Source organism: Ascaphus truei, chromosome 7 (genome assembly GCF_040206685.1).
Source record: "Ascaphus truei isolate aAscTru1 chromosome 7, aAscTru1.hap1, whole genome shotgun sequence".
NCBI lineage: Eukaryota > Metazoa > Chordata > Amphibia > Anura > Ascaphidae > Ascaphus > Ascaphus truei.
Window position 1 is genome coordinate 59,763,472 of NC_134489.1, and position 19,637 is coordinate 59,783,108.

Below are 19,637 nucleotides of genomic sequence, written 5' to 3' on the forward strand. Positions count from 1 at the left end.
TACATCACTTTTTTTCAATAACATGTCGGAAGAAAAATCATGTCAGATTTTTTTTTAAATTCTGTGTCAATCAGCTTAAAGCAGCAGTTCAAGCAATATCCTATGTGGTTTTTTATTTTAATAAATCAGTTCTGTACTATGAGAAAATACTTGTAGCATTTAAAAAAAAAAAAATGTTTTAAAGACATTTTTGAACGTTTCTAATGTAGGAAGCATTTCCAAAGTGACAGCCCACATCCCCTTCTGATAGGCTCTGGGTCTTGAGCCCCGCCCTTTCTCTAGCATTCCACCAATTGTATCTAGTAACTGCCCAGTCACTCATATTCCAGGAACTACATTTCCTATAATGCTGAATTAAATAACCCAGAGCAAGCGATTGATTACAGGAGAACGGATTGATCTGCAGCTTAGCAAATCACTTGTCAGTGTGCAGATTGTATTGATGCACATATTGAACGGGAAAAAAAAAATATTTTTTTTTTAAAAACGGCAGCTTAAACTGCAGCTTTAATTTAACCTATGGAACATGTCACTGTCTGTAGATCACTTTAACCCTAGGAGGGACTGCCCCTGTGGGTAGAAGTATCCTCCAGCCTCACAGGGATAGAAATTGCAGATCTCAGCTGTTCTGAAGGGAGTGAGTCACTGAGACACTCGCACTGTCCATTTCCTCCTCACCCAGCAGCTCCCGGAGTCACTGGAACTGTTGTAGCTCCTGAACAGATTCACCGTTAATGATGGCGACAAAGAGGCGACTTCTGCTTATTTCCAACTCCACGCTGCATGGAGGGAAATACTTGGAGCACTGCCAGGACCACATCCAAAAGTTTTTGGGGGCGTAAGTAAACTGAGCCTCTGATGTTGCTTCGGAAAGCGAGCATGGTTCAGGGTAATTACCGATTGCTGCTATTACTCTCTGGTACATGTAATGATGAACTTCTAAAGTGGCAGAGGGTCCTGCCAGGCCACGGAACCTTCAGTACTGGTGGATCATGTGATTGCTTCAAGGTTCCAGCAGCCAAACTGGAAGGGGAGTGTCCCTCCTTCAGTTTAGTCCACGATCAGGGGTGGTCAACTTCAGTCCTCAAGGGCCACCAACAGGTCAGGTTTTAATGGCTCAATCAGTAGCTCAGACAAAGACACAGCTACCTGTGCTGAAGCAGGGATATCCTTAAACCTGACCTGTTCATGACCTGTGAGCAGAGGTTGCCCACTCCTAACCTAAACAAACGAGCAAAAGACCATCATGTACAGCTGTCATAAGGGCCTCTAAGGTGGCACTTTTTATGAGGTATGCTGTACATTAATAATCTGTACTGAAGTGGTTAACAGGTCTGTTTTTGTGCCTTTGCGCTCCTGTGTCTGCTAGTGAGTCTGTTGCTAATGTAGCTCATTTCCTTGTACAGTACCTCTGGTGTGGAGAAATCCTATTCTAGAGATCGAAGAAGTGCGTGCGGTACAAATCTCTGGGGCGGCGTTAGGATGATAAATACAAAATATAGGCAGAGAACATTGTGCCGGAGTTCCATTATTGTGATGCAGACTTGCTTCTGCTCTGGGCTTCATTAACCCGCTAATAATATAAGAAGTCATTCGGTATTTACTAAAGGGAAGTTTACGTTAAACATACTCAAGAACAAATCCCACTGAATGTACAACATTGATTTTACCCAGATGTCTTATGTTACAGGGAAATAATAATACAGAAGTTATCAGGGGCGAGAGAATCCTGCACAGCTACTACATTTAAAAGTCCCTTCAAATATTATTTGAATACATATGTATGGATATTATTATTTATATTTCGCCAACAACATACACAGCACTTTCCCAAATAGATATTAGACAACAGGGAAATTATAATACAGTAAGTGCATTGGACATGATAGGAAAGGGAATCCCTGCCCTAGAAAGCTTACAATCTAATTATGGTGGGAGACAACGATATACTATAAAGAAACCCCCACTTCAGCTTAGTAATGATGCTGATTGAAGAGTAGAGCAAAGGAGCACTGCTGCCAGAAGTAATCCTGAAGAAACAAATATCACGGGCAAACTCCAAAGGTAAAACTGAAGGTGTTTAATGAATAATGGAGACAAAAAAACAGCGCACAACGCAAATAGTGAAGTATGAAAGTGACAAGTGTATATTAAAATAGGGGATAAATATTCTGCGTACATCAAGGTATTAGGTCATAAACATTGAGTGTGTTAAACACACAAGTTACCACTCGGCGACTGCTGGTATAGGAGTCAGGAGTTTACTTCTCTCAGCAGGCGTCTGGGACAGCAGCTGCGATGTTATCCTTTCTCACGATCACCGTCTCTATAGGGGACTCCCCTCTGATCAGCTGGGCTCCCGATCCGTCTGGCAGTCTTTAGCCTACAGATGCGCTCTGTGGTCGCACTCAGAGGGTCCCCAGATTAGTCAGAGAGGGCTGGAGCGGTTCATAGAGCTCTCTGGTTAATGCAGTCACACACGGAGGTGAATCAGTTGGCTGTGAGTGAAACTCCAGTATGCCACGCTGCCGCTCCGTAGCGGGACGCTGCGTGGTGACGTCACCATATCGGTTAAACGGAGTGAAACAGCAAGAGTGTAAAATAGTCTCTAGAGTGCCCAAAATTGCACACAGTGATAAAATAGCAATGCCAATGATATTAGCAATAAACACATAGACCAAATATCATCCTACGCGCTTCGTAGTAACAACTACTTCTTCAGGGAGTTGCGTTCCAGGGTGGATTCGGGCGCACACTAGTGACGTCACCTCATGTGCCGAGGTGAGGGGTTGGACATGATGGGATGTCACAGTGATGCGACGCGTCACTGGTGCGCATGCGCGGTGCGGCCCTGCGGGGCTTTTGTCGCAAAATGGTGGCTACATAAAGAAGAAGGTATGTTTTTACATTACTCCTTGATAAAGTCCCACGGGATGAAATGCGTTGGTGCGTTGGCAATGTTCATTTCCTTGTGAGCTTATTCATTAAACACCTTCAGTTTTACCTTTGGAGTTTGCCCGTGATATTTGTTTCTTCAGGATTACTTCTGGCAGCAGTGCTCCTTTGCTCTACTCTTCAATCATTGTTTCTACACATCAAGATTGCACGCAGTGGAACTACTACTCATCATTGGATTTCTGGACTTCAAGATACCCCCAAGGGCAGGTAATGGGCAATAGCCCTTATACTACTACCTCTGACCCTGTATTGGGGAAGTTTATATTTTGAGAGGGGTGAAAATTTTGACCACGTCTGCGGAAGTCTGGCAGACTGACCGCTAGGGCTTTATTTTGCCCCCCCTTCAATGCATAATTCCTATATGACCTTATGGATGTCATAGTGTTCCCATCTCCAATTATTTCTTCAATATTATGATGATTCTTCAACAGTGTACAGGCAGTCCTCGGTTATCCGACACAATGCGTTACTCAAAATGGCGTTGTAAAGCGAAACGTTGTAAAGCGAAACACGCTTTCCCATAGGAACACTGTTTAAATGAAAGGTTCCGTTCCTGAAGGCATTTTTAACACTAAAATACACCAAATATTTTATGCAGGCAATAAGATATGCAGCGCACACATAAATTATACAGTGTATATACTGTATTATATATATAATATAACATAATAAATAATATATTATATAGTATAATATAATATTATATAGTATAAAATTATATATATACGCTCTTACGACGCTTTGCAACATTGTTTATGTGAATGTGTATATATATACACACATACACAACGTTGCAAAGCGTTGTAAGAGCGTTGGATAAGCCATTTTGGCGTTGTAAAAATGAATATAGGTATGCACTGCACAGCGTTGGATAAGCGAAGCGTTGTAAAACAAGGACTGCCTGTACACACTTATATTGAGCGTCACTCTCCACACTACTTCACATTAGTAATGATGCTGTGATGGTGCTGGTTGGGGCAAAAGTTTTAATCACAACTAGAGAGAAAAGGACTCCAATTGTATAGCACATTTTAACATATGTTCAGTATTTTAATTGTTACATTAATCATCCAATTAGGTGTAAGAGTGCTATACAATTGGGGTCCTTTTCTCTATAGTTGTGATTATGGTGGGAGACATTTAGGAAGGAGTAAAAGCAATTAATACTCAGAGATTTTCAGTGTAACTCGGTGCCGGGGGGTCCTGGCACCTTTGTGGTCACGTACCCTCTGGCACTAACTATCATGGTATTGAAACAGGAGAGTCCTCTCCTTCCGTTTAGTTTGTGGTCAGTGTGGATTGTGAATGCCACCTTTAAAAAAAAAAAAAAGTCAAGCAAAAGGCCATGATATACAGCGTACGTCATGAAGGCCCCCAGGGTGACCCCCTTCAGGGGACAGAAGGGATTAAGGTAGGATCTCAACGTGCACGGTCTACATAAACCTGTCTCTTTTCAGACCAGTGAAACGGGTCCTTTTCGTCCCATACGCTCTTCATGACCGAGACGCTTACGCCCAAAGTGCAAGACAGAAGTTTGAAAGCCTGGGTAAGTGTAAACATTACAATCAAGGTTCTGACCGGTGGGATTTGGCTGTAGATACAGCGGCAAATTGAATCCTGCATGCAAGTTTTAATAACCAAGTTAAAGCCACCATGGGTTTTGTTATTCCTCTCCACAAGTTGTTAAATGCAGGAAGCGAGTTCTGCAAGGCAGCTCCTGGTAGGCAGGAAATAAAAATAAATTAAAAATCGGCTGTGTGTGAAGCTGCCGGAGGTTGCACAATTTGCTTTAAAGTTTGCACTTTAAAACATTTAAAAAAAGCTTGCTGTGCATATATATATATTTTTTTTTTTTTAAATTCCAGCTACGTTTGCAATAAATAGTCACTTGGGATCAATGCAGGAACACTACCTAAGATATTGGGCATTTTTGGTAACTTTGACGTTTTCACAACTTTTGTGAAAGCCATGGATACCCAGAATTGGCCAAGTCTTTCAATGACTGCAAAAATTCAACCTGTACTAAACATCACAAAATGCAGAAGTGTATTTACAGCCCTTCATGTTGTTTAGGCGTTGGAGTTTGTGTTGCATTCTGTGTTTTAGGCACACAGTAGGAATGCAGTTTCGCCCTTTACAACTGCATAGCGATGGGCTTGGGCTAAGGCCTCGCTGCACGCGTCCGCACGGCCGCCTTTCTTGCCGGCGGTGCGTGCAATTCGCTGCACCGCGATCTGCGGTTACATTTTACCGGCGCGGGGGGCACTTAGTCTTATACAGATCGTATGTACACATTTGCAGTGAGCTCTCGAGGGAATGCCCGAGACTGTTAATCTGTAACCTCATTACACACAGAAAAAAAAGTGGGGGATATGCATTAATCTGGCGCAATTTGCTCCCAAACACGGAGCAAAAACTGTTTTCCGTGCAAATTTGCACCAGGGCCACGTGTGTGCAGTTTGTTCTTGTTTCTTATATTAGGTGCAGATATCTCAGCAGCAGAGATTAACACCACCATAGACCTAAAAAAAATAATTTGACGCATTAATTGCAACTATTGATCTCATGATAAAATTATGCAGATTCTTTCCTCCCATAACTACTCCCCTAAACGCTCACTGGTGTAGGACAGGGCTCTTTAATTCTCCAAATGGGCCAGATGAGAAAATATTTAGGAGTTGAACGGCTACAAGCTTATTGTGTAATTTCAGAAAAATGGAGACTTGAAAATTATATTTCAACATTTTGCAAGAATGTATAACGTCTGTACACACCGATACACTTAACTTACAAGGTCATTTCAGGTTGAAAAACTGCACTTAGCTGGCTAAGCAACTAGTATGAAATTTAGCATGAGCAGAGAATTAAAGGGCCACATTAAGGGCTCCCTTGCGGGCGCCAGTTGACGTGCCCTGGTGTAAGGAGCATAATTGGGGCAAAGCATCCTCAGTGATGCAAAGTGATGCTCAGTCAAAAACACACAATTTACACTTTTTTTTGGAGCAAAGCTCCAGTTTGCGACACGTGATATATATTAACTGGAGGGTGAACCTCACTCTGGGAATGAGGAGCTTTAACACTGGGGAATGATCTCAGTGCTGTGCAGAAGAGCAGTTAAAAGGTCTCTCTTTTCTTCTCGTAGGTTACAGCCTGGACAGCGTTCACGAGTCTTCCGACCCTGTAGATGCTGTAAATAAATCTGAAGCGATATTTATTGGTAACACTCTTTCCCCTTCTCCCTTAACCCTTTCACTGCCACAGGGGCATTCAACACTATCCCGCAGGGGTTAAATATGCTGCTATCTCTGTGGATATTGAACAACCCTGCTCTCCTTTTGCCTACAGGTGGTGGCAACACATTCCGTCTTTTAAAAGCTCTGTACGATAATGGTTTGATTCTTGCTATCAGGAAGAAAGTGTTTGAGGTAATGTCTGTTCCTGGAAGGCCTGTGGTATCTGTGAAAGTGCTATAGTAATTTGTCTGCTCATTAAACCTTACAGTGTCGGGACATACGCCTCAATGATGTGCATGACTGTTTTCTGATGTTAATATTTAATGTTTTTCATATGCTGTATCTTGTCAGTCTTTTTTATATATAATTTTCAAAATGCTACAGCACGTTTGTCAGCCTTTTTATGTATTTATTTAAAGATGGGCAACCTCTTGTGGTCCTCTTTCTGACCCCCATCCACATAAAGAAATGTTACTTATACAAGAAGTAATACCTCCGGGTGAAGTTTTCCACTAGATTAATACTTTGGGGGAATATTACATGTAAACTAATAGTTTTGGGGACTTTTAAAAATGGCTGTCCTCATTGGAATTGCTGCAGCATCTTTTTTTCTCAGCTCCATAAAAATCAGTATTTTCAGCCATAACCTGAATTTCACATCCCAAGATCTGTTGCTAGATAGGACAACACCGTGAAAGTCAATAAGGTGTGTGTCTGATATCAGAGTATTATCACACTTCTCTCTATTTCCAGGATGGTGTCCCTTACATAGGCTCCAGTGCAGGGACCAACGTGGCTACCATCAGCATCAACACAACCAATGACATGCCTATAGTATACCCACCTTCTCTAGAGGCCCTGGGACTGGTACCTTTTAATATCAATCCTCACTACTTGGATCAAGATGCAAACAGCAAGCACATGGGGGTATGTTGGACCTCACAAAGACAGACCAAATGACCCATGCCTCATGGGATGAGTAGACAGTAGGCTCCTGTTACAACACATTCTGTTGTAGCCATTCAGGGTTTTTATATGGCAACAGGTGCCAGACCCTCATGCAAAGAAAAAATGGGCTAAACTGCAATAAATCGGCTTAAGGAAATGTGGTATAAAAAGCATGTGTCCCTCTCCCCCAGTTAAAACTTGATCCCATTCCTCAATCAATATTGAGACTGAGCCCTAAAGAAAACCATGCACTTCTCCCACAAAAATATATCTGGTCTAATAAACTAATAGTGAGTGTTTTCCTTATTTCTAATTCCTTTAATCAGAATTCCTCTGGGGACGGGCTATTTTAGAAGATTTTAATTGTTGACAGGTTGTGATTCATTTTATTAGATAAACATAATCAATTATTCATAGTGTATGTGCATAAGCCCTTCAAGGCTGTGTACATCCTTTCCAGTAAAATATTGTACAGCAAGTGTGAACCTTTTGTGGGTTTCACATTGAGTATATTTCACTTGAATCCAGTAAAAGTTATCACAGCCTGAATGAAATTCACAAAGTTGTACATCAATACTCGATATTAAGAGTTTCCCAGTAGAATTATATTAAAGTGAACATTCTCTGGAATGACGGGCTGGACATGCGGTTTCACTGCAGCTTTGTAGCAGACAAAACTATTCTCTACGTTAGTGTCTACTACAGATACTGTAAAAATAATAAATACAGGTTTAAAGCAACAATCCACTTTGCTTGAATGTTTTATTTACTTTATATTTACGTTTTATGAACCAGGGGGTCCCCATGTGCTCAATACCAGTGAAATTACACCTTTTTTATTTTGCCAGTATAGAGAGAACTAAAACTATCGCCATGGCTTTACCCAATATAAAGCTGTTACATCATCTCCCTATGACATTGTGGCTATTGGCCACTGGACTCAAAGCTGACCCCAACAGCCATATTATTCTCCCGGGCAAGTATTCATGTCCAGTGGGAGCCAGGGGAACTCGGTTTGACTCAGGGACCGCCTGGTTCACAAAAGGTAAGAGGGGGGCGGGGGAAGTGGGTAGTGTCTAACAAAATATTTTTAAACAGATGTACTCTATAGGCATGAGCATGTGCATCACTTATTTTTTTTAAGGCACAAATAAGCAAGGACCATTGTCTACTCTAGTACAGGTGTGCTCAACTCCAATCCTCAACCCCCCCACCCCACCCAATAGGTCAGGTTGTAAAGATCTCCCAGCTTCAACACAGGTGGCTCAGTCAAAGTCTGAGCTGACTGTTGGGGGTCTTGAGCACCACTGCTCTAGTACACTGGTTCCCAAATTCAATCATCAAGAACTCCCCACAGCTCAGGTTTTAATGCTTAAGCACACGTGGCCCAATAATTAACAGAACCACCTGTACCGAAGCAGGAATATCCTGAAAACCTATCCTGTTGGGGGTTGTTGAAGACTGGAGTTGGGAACCACTAGTATTACAATGAAGTACTTACTATAATTACTATAATTAATTTTTCTTTTGTCGCTACATTTGCTTGGGAAGGTGGAATAAAATGCTTCAACACCTGCTTTTCATTTTTTCCCCCTCTACCCTCCTCGCAGGAGACACGAGAAAAGCGTATCTCCGAATACCATGAAGAACCGGATACGTCTCATGTCCTCGTATGTATTGCTTTCTAGTGTATATATACATGGTAACATAGTATTGGCATCCCGGCTGCATGTCCGCATGAGCCCGAATTCCAATTTTGATTTTGCAAGTCTCCATTATCCATAGAAATCCTATCAATAACCAGAATGCACTGGAATTGGTATTGGAATGGGAACAGTCATCATGACGTGGATCCGAGTTACATGTAGATGGTGTTACAACCATACTTTCTGTACATGCAAGGCTTTCTAATAACTATCCTAAAAAGACATTGTTTTCCAGACCCACAAATAAAGTAGAGAAAGATCTACTGCATTTTACTCACTCATCTGTGATCAGAGTGGTCACATGTGGAACAGTAACACACTAGACAGCAATGTAGAAAGAATAGTACAGCCCTGAAAGTGTTTACAAGGTAATTGAGCATACAAGTGAAGAAGATTGTATTTTCCCACCTGTTTGTTGCGTACTCTGAACACATGATACATAAAGCTTGGCCCCCTGCAGACGCACTTACCAGAACTCCCTCCTACTGTCTCTGTACTTTCTCCCTACCTACCAATTAGACTGTAAGCTCATCTGGGCAGGGACTCCTCTTCCTTAATGTTACTTTTATGTCTAAAGCACTTATTCCCATGATCTGTTATTTATATTATCTGTTATTTATTTGATTACCATGTGTATTACTGCTGTGAAGCGCTATGTACATTAATGGCGCTATATAAATAAAGACATAAAATACAATACTCTATGGGGGTGAGGAGTGAAACATGCATCTTGTGGGTTATAGTTTGTAACGTGTGCAGCTTGAGAGAAGTCCCATTTATGTCATGCTGTGGTTCACTTCCAATACACCTGTATGGTCTTAAGGTAACAGCTATTTATTTTTTGTTTTTAAGGGCCTACGAGAGGGTTGTTTGCTCTTAGTGGAAGGGGAGAAAGCGACTCTTCTTGGAATAACGAGAGCCCGGTTGTTTTTAAGGTAATGTGTTCACCCAACAGGAATTGACCCAGTGACCCTGTCATTTCCCTCAACACCTTCAAAATTTGGTCTTGTATGCTGGTGTTTCTAAATAATCATGCTTGGTGTGTCAATGACAGTTGCTGAAAATATATGGAACAAAAATTAACTTTTAATATGAACATGTTATTTTTCTCTTTTATAAAAACTTAAAATGAATATAGTGAAAAGCTTTAACAATAGGCCAGTGAATGAGTGCGATATGCAGCATCGCTCAAAAATTCACATGTTGTCTGTCTGTAGTATATAGTTGTGTAGGCTTGTGTATACAGTATCTTTGTACACAGTGTGCATGAGCAAATCTGTTTGTTATACTGTAGTTGATATGTCAAGTGGAACTGTCTCTCCCATACAATGCATCTCTTCACATAAGTGGTGACCAGGAATAAAAGCCATAAGATATATAGAAAATGACAAGCCAATAAAAATCACTGCATTGTTTGTTTGCTTTGTACTGTATAATCAGACATCAGCACTATGTTCTAATTTTCTTTGATGCAGGGGCAAAGCTGCCACAGAGCATGAACCCGGAGAAGACTTCAGCTTCCTTCTTGCCCAATCCTAAAGTCGTCCATTCAAAAGAAGTCTGATAGCTTCTCAAAGCTTGGATCTTCAGTTTGACAATAAATGAATCATCTCTAGACAACTATCTGTGATATATAATAAAAATGTAAAAAATAAATTGTGTAGTAACTTCAACTCTTGCCCTGAAACACAAACTAGAATTTTGTTTACCTGCCTTAATTTAAAAAACAAAACAAACAAAAAAAAAAACCCAGAACATTTTTATTAACCAATTTGCTTCCAGAGGGGCCACAAAATGCTTTAAATGTATTGCAGCTCCTAACAGTAAAGTGGTAAAGGTTTTTCAGCAAAAAATTATCTCCATTTATTTCTTATTGATCCAATTTCCCTGAAGACATCTATAAGTCTCAGTGATGTCAACGTGGCTTGGAGCAGAGGTACACATGTTTTAAGTGGTATTCCACATTTCTGTGCCTTGCAAAGCGTCCAATTGTTTTTAAACAGTATTAACGAAAACTAATGAATACAGCTAGATGTGATTAGTGGTGATAAACATGTGCCAGGTGGCAGTATCTGAGCCGGCACACTGACTTCTCTGATCTTCTCAGGGACCTCTTCCTACGCCCAGGAGGTAGGTTAAGTAAGGGGGAACGGAGCACTGGTGCGTGAGTAAGAAGGGGAGGAGGATTTTGAAAACAGCTCATTGAGAAAACAAAAGCATTCTGCTTTGCCATACTGTACAGAAGTACCAAGAATCCAGTGTATGCCAGAACAAAATGAAGGAACAGCCTACATTCCAGTAGAAAACAATGGTAACAAACCCATTCCGGCTCAACAACTCAAGGCAAGCTTCATTTAATGCACTTATCAATACACACAATGGTATAGATACTTTGACACACTTGGAAAACAGTGGTCGTACTGAGAATCTGGTTGTAGCACAGAACAAAATAAGATAACCACGGGTTGGAAGTTTTTAGGGAAAAAGTGCAATATTAGGGTATAAAATTAACATCAATCAAGATTTCATTTCAAACTTTATTGGCTCCAGACCTGGTGGTACTGTAGTTATGTACAAATATAAATTCAATTATCATAGTCTGTACAAAATATTAAATTGTTACAGTTTACAAATGTTAAGGTTCTAGAAAAGTGCAAAACATTTTAACATCCACATTCACCCTGTACAGAAAGTATAGCCGATATACACAAACGCACACTTAAAATGATTAAAATTAGTACAAAATAGAACAGTTTGTAAAAGACAGGTATACCTAACCTTATACGCTTCAAGATAAAAAAAGAAAATTATTGCACCAAAGACTAAAATCGCAAATTTTATACAAATCAGCAAAGACATAATATTTCAGACTCATTCATTTTATAGATCACGTCATTGTACAAAACATTTTTAAATCATCAGTTAGATATCACAAACAAATTAGGCATAGTCTATTTGTACACACTGCAAATTAGAAAATGGAGAGGCACATTTATAACATCTAGATTTCTGGAATTTCTCCAGCGTATTGCAGACCTATACTTTGCAGCAACGGTATTTTAGTTTGCGCAGAAAGTTAGAGGTGGTATAGGAGTTATTTTATGTGGTTTCGGCTTGTAAAGATCATGATTGCAACACACGGAACTGAAACGATTATGTACACTTTTTTAAAGCAGCAGTTTCTCCCCCCAGACCCACTTTTTTTTTCTTTTTACATAGGTGGAAAGCAGGGTTCAGTGTTATCTCCGGGAACCCCTTAGTTAAGGTGTGGTCAATTCCAGTACTCAGTGGCCACCAACAGGTCAGATTTTCAGGATATCCCTGCTTCAGCACAGGTGGCTGTCTTCAACTGAGCCACCTGTGCTCAAGCAGGGATATCCTGAAAACCTGACCTGTTGAGTACTGGAATTGCCCACTCTTGCCCTAGCTCCTGGAATACATACTGGGAAAGCTATCAGTGCTATGTCCTAGTTGTTAAACCCCCGCGTCATGTAAGCCAATAGGAAGCCGCAATGGATGACATAGCGGCTTCCTATTGGCCCGCATTATGCTGAGATTTAAACCCCATTTGTGTCCCTTGGAATGTATGGTACCAGCGTTACATTTACAGGCAAGTATCTCAGAAAGGGGGGGGGGGGGGGGAGAGAGGTCCCTGGAGCCAACATTAAAGCAGTTCAGCTTCAGGGACTTGCTTCCCACCCATGTAAAAAAAAAAAAAACCTATGATGATCTTCCTTCTCCTTTAAACCCCATGGCTATCAGGGGGTCAGAAATGCATTGCAAAGAAAATGGGTTAAGCTTCCTATAACAAATATTATTTTAATGAAGCAGTTCCTCCTACTTCTCCTTTTTAAAATGTATTCTCCTCCCCCCCCCTGAGATTAACACCAGTATTTTCAGCTCTAGGACCCCCCCAGTTCCTGAGATACCTACCTGAAGTTATTGGGTTTAAATCTCCTTCAGGGGAACAAAATGGCTGCCAAATCTCTGCCCAATCGGAAGTTGCAACATTATCGGTTGTAGCTTCTATCAGATGGCAATTTAAATCCCCTATAAAAAAACGGGCATTAATACCCGTAACTTCACCTGTAAGTATTTTGGGAGAGGGGATCTGAAGTGGAAAATAGTGCAGTTTAGCACCCCCTCCACCCCTCCCTCCCCCCGCTAACTTGATTCTAATCCTGTAAAAATATGGAGGTTAGTTAGGGTGGGTTGCTCATCTGAAGAGTGCATACTGTATGTTGAAATTATATGCAGGTACCCAATGCTGAAAATTTGAATCACCCTTTTTATATCAGCCCTTTCCACAGTCCGAATACTGGAAGACATTGGATTTTGATCTTATTATGTATATGAATAATATATTTTGTAGTTACAGGACACTATTTTAACGAATAAATCAGGGAAATAATTGAATTCCCTTGAGCAAATAGAGTTCAGCAATACAAAACCAGCTATTTAAATTCAGAGTTGTATATCTTGCAAACCAAAATCTATACTTACTATGACATTTATGTAATGATTTATGAAAAATACATATCACATATGTTCATTGCTTGGTATATTTCACCATGGATTCTGCATCAAAAAATTATATTTCATTTAGCAAATCACATAAATAGCTCTTTATCCCATAATATACACATCACAACTATGTAGATATAGTACATTAAATAAAGTTATAGCTTAATTTGGTATATAAACTATATTGACGGCAAATAAAGGTGAAACCAAAGTTTAACTACTATCATTCATGTTTTACAAGATTTGTTAAACTTCCTTTGTGTATAATGAATTTGATTATATGGATACATTTTGGGAGAAATTGTAAACCCAATTCGGTAATGGCGTTAACTGTACTGTATTGATGAACCTGACAGCATTAAATAAATTATATCCTCAAATTGATGTTGATGGGAGTTTTTTGCCATGGGTTTCTCTGATATATTTGTATATAAATATGTTAACTAAAAGACTTGCCTGCCACTGCACTTTCACCAATACATTAAAAAACAGAAGTTATCCATTTGATTTTGAGCCAAATAAAATGGCAATAATTCAATTTAGATTTCACCCCCTTGGATTTGCAATAACTTAAGAGGTATAAATGTTAAAACCAATGCGAATATATACATGCTCAATTCTTCTAATAATCTGAAATACATGCACGCTTAGCACTTTCCTGTCTCCCAACAAGAAGCTTGAAAGAAAATATCATCTGTAATAAATGTTAAGTCAAACCAGTATTCAGTGTTAAAATACACACTTCTAATCTTTTCTGTATGAAATTACAACCGACTTGTTTTGCAATTTCAGTCGTTGCTATTTCATGGTTTTCACGCTAATCTTCGTACTACACTAGTGCTTTGTTGTAGTGTGAAATGGGGTTTATGCTGCATGCTACCAGCATGGCAGTTTAAGAGGCAATTTGAAATACTTTATGAACATACTGGGGCAACGTCCACACTGTATTACTTCTTATTATTTCAAAGTTATTAAGAATAAAAAAAACTGCCCGATTGTGGCAAGTGCAACAAAGATAATATATGTATTCTTAGATACAAATGTAATTATGTCTGCAGCTTCTTCCAGTTTGGTTTAACCCCTTTTTTGCCAGTGGTGCCTGCAACTCATTGATTAACCAGTAGGTTCTCTCTCCTCAAGGGAAATTTAGTTATTCTACCCTCTTCAATGCAAAGCAAGTCGTTGCAATGACATCAGGAAATAAAACGAAACGAGCGTACACACAAACAAACTATTGTTCTGTACATTACAAAGTATCATTTAGACCGCAGGAACATTGTGCCCTACAAGTGGAACTGAAGACTGGACAACAAGAGATTTTGGGTTTAATGACAGTGTCTGTAACATGCACCTTGATTAGTAAAATCAACTTGTATATGTATTCCTTTAGAAATAAAGGAAAAAGCCCCATAGATCTGGTAGCAGGACTTTGAATTATATCCTGCCATTATATTTATATTGGCAAAAGGCTTAATTATGACTTTCTATAGACTCTGTAACATGCATTACATCCGACGGTCACTTATATTAACCTCCCGTACAGAAAATCCAGCTTTTTGAAGGCAGCTAAAAATCCAGCCCTAGAGTAAAAGAATAGTCCAATGCATATGCTACTGCAGCTGTAAAAGGAGTTACATATTAGTGTTGCTTATATTTTTATAATACCTCCTATACCAAGGAAGGAATGTAGTCACACATCCACATAGTGTTTGTAAGCCCTTGAATGTTAACAGTGATGTGCTTAATAAAAATGCAGGAAGCAAACGTTTCTTTCAACTGGTCCAATTATGGTCAGTAAATGAGACATCTTTGATCTCAATAAAGTCATTTCATGTAGTGCAATAAAAAAAATGCCTGTTAATTATAAAAAAAGAGGAGATCTATGTAGGATCCTGTTAACAAGAGGGCATTTTGTAGCAGTTTAGTAATAAAGCAGCAATTTGACTGGGCAAAATAATTACTTGGGATCACATCCTCTCAACCCCACATGATGTGCCCATATCAGCCTCTCAGCCTTAACATAACACAGAGGATTTCCATCTACAGGTCAAACAAACAGTTGTCCCGGAACCCAGCTGAGCTTGTTTTCTCATACTGAAGTTCACCTTTCAATAATGGTGGGGGCACCTGGGGCACACCCTGACATGAAGCAACAACTCAAACAGTGCCCCATATAGAACACAACAGGAAGTAAAGAGGTGGTCTCTTTACCAATCCCACTTTTTGAGCATTTCCAGGAAGTAGTGCAGGATCTTTACGAATCTTGAGTGTTATATTCGGTCTCCCCGGATGAGATCTGGCTAAGCCGCCTGCTGGATCCCCAGAGCTTTCGGGAGATTTGACCCGATCTCGCCTGTTTAAAGATAATCAAAGTTAGAATGTGAATGTATTGCAGTCACAATAAGGCACTGCAGGAACAAAAAAATGTCGCCTTCGTTACCAAATTAGAAAACACTTACAAATAAGAACAATGATTAAATAAACCAGCTCATTGTCTTAAGACAATTGCACAAAACAAATAAACATTTGAATTAGACTGTACCCATTGGAAAAAAGGCACCATCTTTAAAGTTAGGCAACCTGTATTAAAGCAGCAATCTCCCCCAGAAGCCTCTGAGTTTAACTTGTATAATGTTAGTATCTTGCCCCCTGATCGTTCCCTGCTTTTTTCCCCCCTTTCTTTTTTTAAATAATACTTTTTTTAGTGTTACAAAACATGATTTTAATCTCTAGTTTCTCATGGTAACCTTTAAACTGCAATGAGCTCTGGGGAGAGCTTAATTTTAACAACTTAATATTTTAATCGCTTACATCTCCTGAGTGAAGCATCAGATTTATAAATTAAAAACAGTTGTGGACAAGAACAGACCTGTTCAATAAAGTGGTGATCAACGGGGATGTCTGCTTTAAGGTAAAAGCTTTCTGCGACCTTAAGCAATACACTTAACATCACTTTTTCTCTCAACCAACCATTCCACTGTGTGAAAAACTGCATAGGCTTTAGTTGTTGTGCAGGAATAAATGATAAGAATACAAGAGAAGGGGGTCGTGGAATACATTAAACCCATTAAAGAGAAGCGACAACAAAAGGGAAGATAGAAGTAGATTTAGTGCAACATCTTGTTTTATGTTACAAGTGCCAAACAACTTGCAATGTTAGCGCTGCTAATTAAACTAAAGTTTAATTAATAACAGGAGTTACCTCTGCTGGTTTGCCAACACCCACGATGATCAATTTGCCGTCATCCAGCCCCACCAGAATGTGGCTGCTCTCTTTGGTTACGGAAACGCAGTGGATTGGGACTCGCATGGCCAAAGGGGAGAGGCTGAGATTTAAGCTGTGACAGAGGAATGGGGTAAAGGGAAAGTGATGTAGCATTGCTTGCATGCATCCTTACCAGCATGTTATATAGAGTTGTGGGCCCCAAGAAAAGCTTTAAATCAAAGGGTCTCGCAGTCAGTTGTGGTATCCCCATAACAGAAAAATCCAATAGCTAAAACCCATTCATTTGCAACGACCCTTCTTACTGAGCAAGGTTTAGCACTACTTTGACTATAAGACACTTTCACCTGAATGGGCCTTAAGGTGTCCCGGAAGGTGACTAAGGTAGTGGCAACATTTAACTTATATGTGTCAATGTGGGGTTTTTTTACACTCCAAGCTGCTTTATTCTACCTTTAGATGCCTCAGTAGGAAAACTACATTAAACTGTAAAATTCTTCAGTGGGTTTCTGCTATGAAAATATTAACAGAACTTTATTTTGCGGTCCGCTAAAAAACAAAAACAAAAAACCCCCACACATAATATCTAAAAACTGCTTTGTACTATGACTCAGCCCTAGTCATAGCAGAGTTATTTCTTGAATTGCAGTAGATCAAGGCCACTACCTGGAAAACATGGTGTGTTATAGGATATTTTTTGTCCTGGTACTAGAATCAAAGTTTTGAACCTAAATTTACAACCCAGTCAAACATGTTTTGAAGTATAAAACAAAGGCTAAAGGGATGGTTAAGGAAAGCAATACAAATCTTACCCCTTTTTGGAACTGCACTATACGTTGCAAAGTGACACTGCCACTATAATATGCTAAATATTTTACTCCCAACTCGAGAAATTATATGATTCTGCTAAATAGAGTATGATAATCAGGTAGAAGAGGCAATGGCACGGTGTTTGTAGTGGAAGAACAAAGTTTTAACTCGAGTGCCAGCTCTTTATTATTGTGGGGAAATCATTTACACCGCCCATGCTTCAAGGTTGCCTCTAAGGTCTTAAGGGAAGAGACTCATTGCACCTGAGAAATGCTATATATAGTGCTCTGTCAAAGTATATACGACGAAGATTCATTCTTCATATTAACCTTTCGAGATCTCGTATGGAGAGAAACCCTTGTCTGCTTCCCAGCACGATGTTCTCTCCACTCACGCACATGTCTGTCACTTGCTCCTTTAGGCTTTCAGAGCCCAAATACTTGCCGTTTACACTATACAGATGTAGGGCATTCTTGTTCTGCAATGACAGGGAAATCACTAAAGGAATCCCCACCATTGCTATGCAAAGCAGGTCCCTTCTGACAGCAATCGGGTTAAAGTAAGTTCAAATTGGAGGGGAGGAAAGTGACACAGACTTGTTATTCTTAGTTCTTATATAGCACTCACGCATCAGTGTCATACAACACAGAATGCAAACATTGGGAAGACAAGGATATGCACGGCCAATACAAGTTAAATGCTGCATACATGGATATCCAATGGCTACAAGATTTGATTACCACTATCTGTTGTGCTTAGTACACATTACTGCCTCAAGATGAGCAAAGTACAAAGTGCTACAGGATATCTCCCAGTGTTTAACAGGACAATCCCCATATAGAAGTCCATGTGTGGACATCATCCTGATAATAAGAACATTAATGACTTGCATTCCATTTCCCTTAGTTGAAAACATCTGCTATGTGCAGTTTGTACCCATGTGACGCAAGACATGGTAACTCTTTAACATACCTTGAGAGTACCTTTCCCTTCAAGACTACTGTGGATGACAATGTGCCCATCCCAGGATACAGCTAGGTTAGGAATAGTTAGGACAAGTGAACTTTCACAAGGAGGTTTCAATGTCCTCATATACTGGCCTCTTCGGATGGTATGAATGATTACGGTGCCATCCTGAAAAGGAAACAACGATCAGCTTGACAGCAAAGCACCCACTCTACACTTGAAATGAAAAGGTGTGAAACACTTTCACTTTGGAGTCACACTACATGGTCACTGTTTTTCCCCATAATAAATAATTGTGCCTAGATACACTTTACATTGCTTTTCATGATGAACTTCTTTGTTTACAATTTTAACAAATGTCTAGATTATATCAATTTAAATCGTTTTATTAATTTTTTACTAAATTCAAGTGTACTCAAAAACAAAACTATAAAAAGCTAGAATGTAATGCATCGTAATTACACTATTGAATACTGATGGAGATTAAAATAGTTGAAGATAGGGAAGTTGGCATGTGAAAGGCAGGGACTGGCCTGTATTAATCTGCTGTTTTACATTACACAAGGGATAAAAACACAAACTATGCTACATTTTATAAAGATATTGCTGTTAATTACAGTTATTTTCCATGAGAAGGCAGGTGGTGGAGAGACACTGGAGTATAGGATCTTGTTTGGGTAAGTACATCATATCTCTTGGCCTCAAACACAATGAAAAATGTATTGTAAGGTCTTTGACAAAACTGTGTGTGTATAGAAAGAGAAATGCTTACTCTGGCCCCCGACACAGCCATATCAAGCTCTGTGCTGATGCTAACACTGGATATTTCATCTGTGTGCCCGTAGAGAATCTGCATGGGTTTGGGAGACACGTCCCCAGAAGCGCCACCCTGTCAACAAGAAATAAGAAGGAAATACTTATATTATGAACCAAATCTAATTAGGTGTAGCCTTTCAGTCTAGAGCAATTCAGATGTTTGGGTACCATTCTATAAAACTCTAGTTAAGAGACAAAAACTTGGTCATTATCTGAAGGTACCCATCTCCTGAAGTGCATGTAGCAGCGCTCAACCAAAGAGCTGTGAAAGGGTCTCTAAAACTGACAAAGCAGTTATATCCTGCAATAAGATACACTTCTGATGCCGAGATCTCTACAGTCTTGAAAGCTAATGCACAAGAAAACATTGTACGATTGATATGTTGTTTCATTGAAAGGTATCACAACCTACAAAGTATCTTACTGTTTCTGGGACCAGTACAGGTAATAGGC

General features: G+C 39.7%; 2 protein-coding genes across 5 annotated transcripts in view; one reads left to right on the forward strand and one right to left on the reverse strand.

Moving 5' to 3' along the window:
* The first annotated feature begins 320 nt into the window (after positions 1-320).
* On the forward strand, positions 321-10,501 carry LOC142499361 (alpha-aspartyl dipeptidase-like). Of its 2 annotated transcripts, none has more exons than XM_075608584.1 (8): positions 321-838; positions 4,416-4,504; positions 6,101-6,175; positions 6,304-6,383; positions 6,945-7,118; positions 8,750-8,809; positions 9,698-9,780; positions 10,321-10,501. In XM_075608584.1, the coding sequence occupies exons 1-8, from the start codon at positions 735-737 to the stop codon at positions 10,382-10,384; spliced, it is 729 nt and encodes a 242-aa protein (XP_075464699.1). In that variant the 5' UTR covers positions 321-734; the 3' UTR covers positions 10,385-10,501. The 2 variants fall into 2 exon arrangements, with proteins under 2 accessions (XP_075464699.1, XP_075464698.1); XM_075608583.1 differs by lacking the exon at positions 321-838 and adding an exon at positions 2,924-3,165.
* An 867-nt stretch (positions 10,502-11,368) lies between these two features.
* NBEAL1 (neurobeachin like 1) overlaps positions 11,369-19,637 on the reverse strand; it is an 84,537-nt gene continuing 76,268 nt past the window's right edge. For all 3 annotated transcript variants that reach the window (XM_075608582.1, XM_075608579.1, XM_075608580.1), the window contains 5 exons: positions 19,141-19,257; positions 18,375-18,536; positions 17,732-17,880; positions 16,572-16,707; positions 11,369-15,722 (listed from right to left, as the gene is read on the reverse strand). In XM_075608582.1, the coding sequence (XP_075464697.1) occupies positions 15,624-15,722; positions 16,572-16,707; positions 17,732-17,880; positions 18,375-18,536; positions 19,141-19,257 (663 nt within the window). In that variant the 3' untranslated portion in view covers positions 11,369-15,623. The remainder of the gene's footprint in view (positions 15,723-16,571; positions 16,708-17,731; positions 17,881-18,374; positions 18,537-19,140; positions 19,258-19,637) is intronic.